This window comes from Musca autumnalis, unplaced genomic scaffold (genome assembly GCF_047663935.1).
Source record: "Musca autumnalis isolate F117 unplaced genomic scaffold, ASM4766393v1 scaffold_2, whole genome shotgun sequence".
Taxonomy (NCBI): Eukaryota; Metazoa; Arthropoda; class Insecta; order Diptera; family Muscidae; genus Musca; species Musca autumnalis.
The window spans coordinates 38,741,139-38,752,366 of record NW_027411755.1 but is presented as its reverse complement, the minus strand read 5'-3'; the positions used below and the strand labels follow the sequence as shown (position 1 = coordinate 38,752,366).

The 11,228-nt window shown below is 39.0% G+C and overlaps 1 protein-coding gene across 2 annotated transcripts; it reads right to left on the bottom strand.

The window, feature by feature from the left end:
• Window positions 1-446: 446 nt before the first annotated feature.
• stc (nuclear transcription factor, X-box binding stc) lies at window positions 447-9,214 on the bottom strand. 2 transcript variants are annotated; one of them, XM_073967575.1, is made up of 6 exons: window positions 9,062-9,189; window positions 8,235-8,889; window positions 7,945-8,147; window positions 1,994-4,861; window positions 1,393-1,929; window positions 447-1,321 (listed from the first exon to the last, which is right to left on the bottom strand). In XM_073967575.1, exons 2-6 carry the CDS (start codon window positions 8,389-8,391, stop codon window positions 1,220-1,222), a joined length of 3,867 nt encoding a protein of 1,288 aa, XP_073823676.1. In that variant the 5' UTR covers window positions 8,392-8,889; window positions 9,062-9,189; the 3' UTR covers window positions 447-1,219. The 2 variants fall into 2 exon arrangements, with proteins under 2 accessions (XP_073823676.1, XP_073823675.1); XM_073967574.1 differs by having other exon boundaries at window positions 7,945-8,889; window positions 9,062-9,214.
• Window positions 9,215-11,228: the final 2,014 nt, after the last annotated feature.

Genomic DNA, 11,228 nt, shown 5'->3' with positions numbered 1-11,228 from the left:
AAACGTGGATTTTTTAAATAATATTTTTCTACTACCTTCAGACCAATAAACGTGGATTTTTTAAATAATATTTTTCTACGACCTTCAGACCAATAAACATGGATTTTTTAAATAATATTTTTCTACGACCTTCAGACCAATAAACGTGGATTTTTTAAATAATATTTTTCTACGACCTTCAGACCAATAAACATGGATTTTTTTAATAATATTTTTCTACGACCTTCAGACCAATAAACGTGGATTTTTTAAATAATGTTTTTCTACGACCTTCAGACCAATAAACGTGGATTTTTTAAACAATATTTTTGTAGGACCTTCGGACCAAAAATGTGAATTTTTTCAAAATAATATTTTTGTAGGACCTTCATCTGTTTTGATTGAAAAAAAGTCGCCCTGCAGACACTACAACTTTCACTAAACTTCATCCAAAGAAAACCAACAAATTATGGTATTATGTTTACAGTTCATTGATAAACAACTTTATTATTAAACAAAATTTATATTTTTTTTAGTTTTATCTTTAATGTAGTAGTAATAGTTTGTTGAAGAAGTATGTTTTTTGTTTATTGTAATGTGTTCTTGTTGTATCTATGTGTGGTATAATAATATGACTGGCTGACAGATTTGTAGAGAGTGATGAGGATTGATTTTTTTATATATTATTTTTTCGTTTGAACTTTTACTTAAGAAATGGGTGGTGGTGGTGTTGGTTTGATTTTGGTTCGATTTTTGTTTTGTTTTACATTATAACAAGATATGGATAAATCATAAAAATATATTGAGTACAATTTTGAAAGGAAAGAATAAGGGTTAAAGGAAAATATTAGTTAGAAAAACTTAGAGGCCATAATAGTTTTGTAATTTTTCATTATACATTTTCATTTGCCAATACAAACAATATTTTTTATTAAATTTAAATTTTAATAGTCTGCACACTCCATGAGAACAAATTTGAAGGTTAACATTTTTTGAGGTTATGTTGTTCCCAGTAAACTTCAAGTGCAACTACTCTTTAACATAATTGTGGGTTTCTTTTAACAACAAAAAAGAATGAAAGAATACAGAATACAAATTCAAAAATAAGTTGCGATTTTTTGTAATTTTTGTTTGTTTTTTTTTTTCATAAGATTCAATCAATCAAAAGAAGAAAATAAAACGGAAATCTATTGAAACAGATTTCAACTTGCTGCAGGTTTTTTCATTTACTTCTTTAGCATTATCTTTTCAAGCCCCATGCATTGTTACTGGGTACTGGCACACGTCTTTGGCCAGCTTCACGAGCCATTACCTCCATGATGCTGGTGGCAGGAAGCCAAGACTGCAACAAACATAAAAGAAGAACAATATGAATATAATTTTTAAAATTCTGAAAAATAATTGCCAGCTTACCCTATCCTTATATGCCGTGGCAACAACATTACGATTTGGTTCAGCATCATAGGCCACCGATTCAACACCAAACATTTCACACATTTCATGCACCAGTTGGCGTTTTTCCCGATTCATGGTGGGGAAGGAGTGGGAACGCGATTTTTGTTTACTTTCTTTAGCCAATTTTACAAGGGTGGTGAGAGCATCGTGTATGGACTTAACCAATGCCGGATCACGTTTAGCAAAATTTCGTATAAAATCTGAGTACTTTGTCAAGAGTTTTTGTGGTAAATCAGGATTACGAATTTGCAAACCAATTGCTAGACGACGATTGCGTTCTAGGGTTCGACATTCGTCGTTGCAATCAAGGGTCTTGTTGGATTTGTTGGTCAGCTTGACAGGTGCTAAGATTTCCGATAGCTCCATATAGTTACCACGTTGCATTTCGGCCATAGAGGAGGCCAATTGAGCGGTAGCTATGCGGCTGAATTCACGCACCAATTCAGCACAGGTGCGCATTTGTTTGCGATTACCGCATTCACATTGGACTTCAACCTGGAAGGGACAAAAAATTGTTAGCAATCAGAATGGGTAGAAACACAACATTTCCAACACTTACCATTTCCTTACAAGGCGTCTCAGGACAATCACCATTATGACACGGTGCCATACATTTGTGACCACAATTTGGCCGGGCAGTTGTACAACTTTGTTTGCAAATTTCCCCCGGGGTTTGACATGGACCCTCATGACAAGTCTTTATACATTTGTGGCGGCCACAAGGTAGCGGTTTGTTACAGGCCAAACCACAAGAGAAACTTTTCTGTGAACATGGTATGGTCTTACGTTGTTCGTGTTGGCCGAAACACCACTGGGTCGTGAACATCATACAGGGCGGACAGGTGGCAGCCGAATGACAATTATGCTGCGGTGGATGTTCACAGGGGTGTTTACGGGAACAGGGTTTTTTACACACCGGCCGTTTGGTACCACATGGAACCGGTGGATATATGACCTCAGCACCACACTCACAAAAGAGCTCTTCGAATGAGGAACGATAACATGGTGTACAGTTTCCACGATGACAGGGCTGATCGCATTTGTGTTTTCCACACGACAGGGTGTAGTTACAGGGCAGTGGACAGAAGTGATCGATGTCAATGCAACATTCTTGGTTGCATTTATGTTTGCCACAGGAACGTTTTTTGGTGCAACGTTTCTTGCAGCGGGCATCATCGGCCCGGGTGGAGAGTTGGCGACATTTTATCATTTGATCCATGTGACCACAACGACATTTAACTGCAGTTTGCTTGTTACAGGGAGGACAATTGCCCGAGTGGCATTTAAAGGTGCAGTGATGGGGATTGGTAGCTTTGCCACATTTCAAGGTCTTACCACAGACTCCTTCACAAACAGGTATGGGATCCAGGCATGATTTGCGTTGCTCTGCCACAATGGGCATTTTACCACAGGGGCAAGAAGTCACAAGATCGGGACTCATCTTACAAGGTTTACATTCGCCGGCATGGCAACACTGATTGCATTTGTGATTGCCACATGATAGATCCTTGCCACAAGGTTTGCCACAGGAATAGACATGTTTGTCATGCGACTCTCGTGTACACGTAACCTGACGTTCATTTTTGGTGCAATGACATTTTTGATCAACCTTCTCTTTGCAGGGTGGACATTTGCCTTCGTGGCATTTCTCCTGGCAGGCGTGGAGTTCACAGTTCAACAATTTCTCACAAGTGGAATCACACTCAATGGTGTCTTTGATGCAACATTGCATAGTCTTTGAAGTCTTGCCACACCCACATTCACGTTTAACCTGAGCCTGACATCGTGGACAGGGGCCGGGGTGACACAGCAAAGTACAGGCATGTGGACATCCCTCAACACGGCCACAAACCTCACCACATGAATGAGCAATATCCTGACGATTGTTGGGAGGATTTTTCACCTTGCCACAGAAACAATAGTAATCCCGCGGAACCTCCTTCTCGACATTTTGACAGGCTGGGCAACGCCAACCATCATCTGATTTTGATGAGGAGGCCCATTTGATGATACACTGCAGATGCAGAATGTGATAACAATTGTGACATGACCACACACTTTGATGGGCCTTTATCATCTCCACACAAACAAGGCATTCCAAACGACGACATTCTATGTCCCGTATCAACTTTTCTCTTTGCGATAGTTTTTCATTTTCGGGGAACACTTTTTTGGGTGATTTCTTTTCGGGACTGGGCAAAGGACTATCTTTGCCATTGTCGTGGGAATATTTCTCCTCAACACGAAAACCATTGATGCGATCACGATTACGATTCCAATCATCGCGACGTTTATTGCTGCGATAGTTGTCATAACGCTGATGATAGTCATTGCGTTGATTGCGGCCACCGCGTTCAGGACGTTCATTGCGATCGTAACGTTCAAAACGTTCTTCACGTTCGCCGCCGCCAGCTGGCCCTTGGGATTCACCACCACCACCACCGCGATAATCTTGGGATCTGCGGCCATTTTGATAACGTTTATTATTATGACCTCCTCCTTGATAATGTTTGTCATTATCTGGGCCATATTGTTGCTGTTGTTGTTCTGCATTACCATTTGAATTTCTATATTTTTCGGAATTTCTGGGGTTTTGGGATTTACTAAAGGCCCCCGTGTTCTTTTGTACACCACTTCCACCACTACCATTTGACGGCATCGGCTGCCCACTACCCATTCCACCACCATTCATGGTTATTGAAGGTGTTGAAGAATTTGAATTTGATGCTGAATCATTATTCATATTTTTCTCCTGAAGATTTCTGGAAAATCTTTCCATATTCTTTTCAATGCGATTATTATTACGTCTATTATTCTCCTTGTCTTGTTTGTTGTTATTGTGACGATTATTGCGTCGATGCTGATGACGTTTTTCCTCCTTTTCAAAACTAGTATCAGTCGCATCCTTACTATCACCACCACCTCCCCCGCTTGGTTGGCCATTTGAAGTAGTTGTTTGTTGGGGCAACATATCCACTGTTGCCTGTGGTGGCTTCTCACCACCCCCGACAACAGCAGAATTGCCATTAGTCTCTAATTTTGTTTGATTTGTTTCGTTCAACGAAAGTTTATCAAAACGAGGCACAAATTCAGGTGCTGTAGCCTGCAACTTGGTATTGGAAAAATCAAAACCAGTTGCAAAAGGATTAGCATAATAAGTTGTACCAGTAGTAGTAGTATCACCGCTCTTATCAACTCCCCCGCCACCTCCATTAAAACCTAAACCATAGCTACCAGGATTGCTGTCGTAAAAGTTGTGATTAAGACCCATTTGGCTTATGGAACTGGAATTTATGTTGCTCAAAGGGTGAATATTTAAATTTTGTAACGGATCAGCAGTCATCAAGTTGTTGTTATTGTTTTTGTTACCGCCGGCATCATAACGGAAGTTGTTGACAGACATAAAATCATTTTGAGGATTGAAGTACTGAAAATGAAAAGAGGAATTATGTTAAAGAATTGTGGAAATAGAATTATGAATGGATCACTGGAAATTGCAAATAAATCAATCGATACCAAATCTTTACTAATACTGATCACATCACTTGGATTCGAAAGAATTCTATACCAAAAGCGCTTAAAACCGTAAGTGCGAAGAGAAGAGTATTACACGGCATACGGTCTCAACAGGTCGTGGAGTTAACACCACAGCTTACCTTCCATGGATAATTTTGCAAATGACTTTCTGAAAGAAAGGGTGCTTCTATAGGCCCTCTCTGAAACAAAGGGTGCTTCTATAGACCCTTTCTGAAACAAAGGGTGCTTCTATAGAGCCTTTCCGAAACAAACGGTGCTTCTCAAGAGCCTTTCCGAAACAAACGGTGCTTCTCAAGATCTTTTCTGAAACAAAAGGTGCTTCTATAGACTCTTTCTGAAACAAAGGGTGCTTCTCTGGATCCTTTCTGAAACAAAGGGTGCTTCTATAGAGCCTTTCCGAAACAAACGGTGCTTCTCTAGATCCTTTATGAAACAAACGGTGCTTCTCTAGATCCTTTCTGAAACAAACGGTGCTTTTCTAGATCCTTTCTGAAGCAAACGGTGCTTCACTAGATCCTTTCTGAAACAAACGGTGCTTCTCTAGATCCTTTCTGAAACAAAGCGTGCCTCTATAGAACCTTTCTGAAAGAAAGGGTGCTTCTATAGACCCTTTCTGAAACAAAGGGTGCTTCTCTAGATCCTTTCTGAAACAAAGCGTGCCTCTATAGAACCTTTCTGAAAGAAAGGGTGCTTCTATAGACCCTTTCTGAAACAAAGGGTGCTTCTATAGACTCTTTCTGAAACAAAGGGTGCTTCTATAGACCCTTTCTGTAACAAAGGGTGCTTCTTTAGATCCTTTTTGAAACAAAGCGTGCCTCTATAGAACTATTCTGAAAGAAAGGGTGCTTCTATGGACCCTTTCTGAAGGAAAGTGTGATTCTATAGACCCTTTCAGAAACAAAGGGTGCTTCTAAAGACCCTTTCTGAAAGAAATGGTGCTTCTATAGGCCCTTTCTGAAACAAAGGGTGCTTCCATAGACCCTTTCTGAAACAAAGTGTGCTTCTGTAGACCGTTTCTGAAATAAAAGGTGCTTCTATAGACAAAGGGTGCATCTATAGACCCTTTCTGAAACAAAGGGTGCTTCTATAGACCCTTTCTGAAACAAAGGGTACTTCTATAGACCCTTTCTGCAACAAAGGGTGCTTCCATAGACCCTTTCTGAAAGAAACGGTGCTTCTATAGACTCTTCCTGAAAGAAACGGTGCTTCTATAGACCCTTCTGAAAGAAGCGGTGCTTTTATAGAACCTATCTGAAGGAAACGTTGCTTCTATAGGCCCTTTCTGAAACAAAGGGTGCTTCCATAGACCCTTTCTGAAACAAAGTGTGCTTCTGTAGAACGATTCTGAAATAAAAGGTGCTTCTATAGACATATTCTGAAACAAAGGGTGCTTCTATAGACCCTTTCTGAAACAAAGGGTGCTTCTATAGACCCTTTCTGAAAAAAAGGGTGCTTCTATAGACCCTTTCTGAAACAAAGGGTGCTTCTATAGACCCTTTCTGAAACAAAGGGTGCTTCTATAGACCCTTTCTGAAACAAAGGGTGCTTCTATAGACCCTTTCTGAAACAAAGGGTGCTTCTATAGACCCTTTCTGAAACAAAGAGTGCTTCTATAGACCCTTTCTGAAACAAAGGGTGCTTCTATAGACCCTTTCTGAAACAAAGGGTGCTTCTATAGACCCTTTCTGAAACAAAGGGTGCTTCTATAGGTAATGACTATCGTAGCTTCAAGGCTTTATTTTAGGCACTAAACTCTAATCCAACAAATGCCCTATCTATGAGGACAATCTCCAGACATAGAAGTGATAGTTTGTACATCTCGGTCATTGCTTCTTCTTGCTGAACAAATATCCTTGCTACAGACGTACGTGAGGTTCGTGGTTCTGGACACTGATCAGGCTCGAATTGCCAATTTAAACAGGTGTTCAGTATTTCTAAATACAACACGTCTTTATTAGTTTAGTGCTGTCTTCGTAGAAACTAGATGCTAATTTAGACGTAGCATGCACTGGAAGCGTAGTTTGGCGACTTTATTTCGTATTACAGCACCCTTTACTTCGTATTGCAGCACCCTATCCAGTCCAAACATATCTCGTTGAACGAGACTATAGTGGACTAGCTATGTATTATTTGAACTAGCTGTCATGTACGATTTTTTTAAGAAAAGAACTTTGACGTTTCCTCATAAGAACATACGTGTTGGGGGGCTAATATCGCAGATGAATAATTTTTTGCAGTGATTGAAGGCACTGGCCCCAAAGTTTTTGGATAATTCATTCGTATAGTAACATTACCACCAGTGAACCCTGTGAAAGGGCAATATATATCCTCCACTACTTGTGTCTACATTTCTTTGTGTTTGTAAGTGGCGAAGAATATTGGGTCGCTTCTGAGGAAATATCACCAGATATTGCGTTGAGTTTTGTTGAAAACGCTAAGCTATGAGGATAAGACTATGACATCCAAATTCATGGAAGACTATTCAGATCGTCTGTATAGACTCCCGCGTTGGCACGTATAAAAAGGCTACGTACTCAGTTCATCTATTAAGTCTCCCAGTTCATCTAATCTATAAAGACTTTCTGTTTTCATCGTCTATAAGAATTCCTTTCCGCTCGCCTATAATTGCAACCTTTTTAGTTCGCCTATAAACATTTCATGTTCAGCTCATCTACAAATATTCCCTGTGCAACACGTCTAAAAAGACTTGCTGTTCCAGTTTGCCTAAAAGACTCCCCGGTTCAGTTCATCCATAAGGACTCGCTGGTCTATAGAGACTGTCTTTCGCTTGCTTATAAAGATTTCCGTTCGCCCCGTTAAGTTCATCTATAAAATGAAGCTTTCTTGTGAAAGACCGATAGTTTTCATATGTATACAAGCAAATGTTGCCGAACACATGCGCTATCAACAAGTCACTAAATATTCAACAAGACATACAAAGATTATGAAATAATAATAAATAATAAAACTTACATTGTACTGTTGTTGCGGTTGGGTTTTGTTGCCAATTGTTGATCGATAGTCATGATGATCTTGAGCTTGATATTGACCCATAAGTGAATTGGAAAATAATGCCGCATCTAGGCCACCATTAGTTGTATATGTTGAGGAGCCAATGCCACCTATTCCAGTACCAGTAGGAGCAACAGCAGCACTACCACCTCCTCCACCTCCAACTAGAAGATTATGTTGCATTATAAATTGATTGAAGTTAACGTAATCCCTGTTGTTGTTATTATTGTTGTTGTTTGGGTGATTTTTACCAGTAATGTTACGTAGGCCACCATCATTTACAATTGATGTGGTTGCTGCTGGTGAAGAATTACTTAAATTGGTGATTTCCGATGTATTGGCACCAAATCCTGGCCATAGCTGAGATATCGGTGGCTGGGTTTGTTGCGGTTTAGGGTCTGCCGACATGTTGATTGGAGTAGAGATGTTGTCAAATGTATTGGTATTGGTGATGATGATTTATAGGAATCGAAAATATGGGAAACCACGCTACTTTGCCTTTTTTCTTTGTGGTGGTATAACTCTCTCAAACAGCCCGCTGCTGTGGCTGGATGGCGTGAACTTGACACACACCACAACAACTGGTTCTTGTTGCTTAGCTTCACTTGCTTTTACTTGGAAGTTACTAAATTCCAAAAAGCTTTTTGCTGTCTTCTTCCGCTTTCCCGGCCAACTAAGGGCCTTCCAAATGCTTTAGCTTGTGCTCAGAACCGCCGCTTTGTTTTATTGCCACAAAAATCTAGGAGGTTTCACATAAAGAAGTTACCAAACAATGTCAGTGAGACTTCTTTTGAAAGTCCCACGTCGAATGCGCCACTCTTCTTCGTTGACTTTTCACCCGTCGTTCGTCGGTTGACGGTTTCTGCTTCTTCTTCTTCTTTGTACCACACACTTGCAATTTTCTTTCTGCACAAACCACAAATGACAAAAGCCAAAAAAAAGAGTTGAAAGGAAAGTCAATTACTAAAATATTTGACCACAAACATTTCAGTTTATTATGAAATAGACATATTGATAAGAAAGCTATCGAAAGAGAAGCTTGGATTTTAGCAATTTTTTATCAAAAAATAAAACTTACACCCGCACACATGCAAAAAATATTGTTAAAAGACTTTTCTTCGACTGGCTGAATGCCCACTAGCTTTTCGTTTTTTGACATATAAATTTCATCAAATTGCCATCAGAGGTGGAAGCGAGTCGATTTTCGGTCGGCGGCGCGCCGCCGCTTCTCTTTTCTTAAGGTTTTAGCCGCCGCCGATTACATCGGCTCAAATATTTGACATTAGGTCTGTACGATAACTTCGCAAGTGAAAAGTACTTGCAAGTTCTCAGTAACGTCTCTCCACCAATTTTACTCTCACGAAGCTAAAAATTTGCAGATTGTTATCGAACAGCAATTTGCAAAAACTTGCAAGATGTCAGGTGATTTGAAGGAGAAGAAGATCTTGGTGGGAAAGATTAAATAAATAATAAAATAAAAAAGTAGTCACCACAAACTTCAAAATAAGTTATTTTATTTACATTATCGCTTTCCATAATTTATTTAATAATTTATCCCTTTTTTATTTCTATTTATTTTAATAACCAAACGTTTGTGTATGTTTTTGCCAAGAAGTCCGCCACAAAACATTCGAATTTAAATCAGCTGATCAAACAAGAAAAATTTTCCTTGCAAAAACTTGTAAACCAAACTCTCCAAAATTCTCTCACTATTGCCTCCAAATTCGCTCTCTTTTACTTTACAAGTTTGTTATCGAACAGCATTTTGTAAAAGTTTGTGCAAATTTGTACAAACTTTTGGGTTATCGTACAGACCTATTGCTACCAGATCTATCATTTTTCCGTTCCTTTAAGCTGGAAACACATCATGGTACAATAATACAGGTAGCATTATCATGCCAGCTGATGGTAACATAATGTGTCAATTGCATTGAATTGATGTCAAATTTTGACATCTTATGTTGCCAACAATTGCCGATGCGGCTACCTGTGTATTTGTACCATGTATCTGTTTTCAGCTATACAACGTTTGAGTAAAGTTTTGTGTCGTTTTGGCCGTTTTTACACTGTTGGGCATGATGCCGAAAAATTCAAATTCATTTGAAATATATGCCGACAAACAGATAAACGCCGGACTTTGGTATCGTCGTCGCCCTGTTGTTGTTGTTTTTTTCTCGACGCCCAACGCAAAACTTTAATCAAACGTTGTATCTGTTTTTAGCTTTACTTTTCTGGTAAAAATGTTCATGAGAGAGCAATTTTGCAACTTTTCTCTTTTACCACTTTTACCATTAAAAAAGTAAAGGAACAAACCTATGGACTTACGGCAAAAACCATTATCATTCTAGTTGTCAAAATGCATTATTTTGATTAAAATCACAACTGACGCAAAATCAAAATCGCAACTGACGTAACATTTTCTTAATCCGCCATGAAACTTATCCGATGTAGACGAAACTTTATATATCATAACATTTCTTGCAAATATACAAGTTCGCAAGGTACCTACCTCATTCGCAACAGTTCAACATTTTTGTTTAAGTACATTTTAGAGATATGTCTAGGATCGCTTTTATATATTTAGAACGGGTCCGTGCGGCTCATATTACGACAGTATAATTTTTCGGCTGTAAGTCCAAAATGACTGAGATAATTGCCTTAAAGTTGTAAAAATCCTACGGCCACACATATGGCACTTAAAGGGTGTCGTCGATTTGGTCCAATATTTCCATAACGTAATCGTTCTTCCAAGCTTACTAACAATTTTAAATTAGTCGGCGCGCCGCCGCCTTTTGGCTACCGTATGAACTGAGCGAGCGAGCCGAAAAACGGGGTCGGCTTCGTTGTCTGATTGCCATAATTCTCTCCGCCGCAACGAGTTGCCAACTATTAGATGTGTCACAAGGCGTTGTTACACATGAGAAATACGTTACCAAATATGTTGTAAATACAGAGGGGGAAGAATAAAGGAAACCCGATTGTGGTTCCTTTATTGGCTTAATGCTTGGTTTACATTTACGAAATCCACTCGATTTCAACTGTCAAATCCATAGGTTAAACGTCAAATGAAATCTCATCTAAATTGAGCTATGGAATTGACAGTTGAAATCGAGTGGATTTCGTAAATGTAAACTTAGCATAAGACATGGTAGAACAAACCAGGAGCTGGATTCTTGTTCTATGAAAATTTGAAATGAAAAATATTTCCTTTATATTTTTTTTCATTTGACAGTTTTTAACTTTAT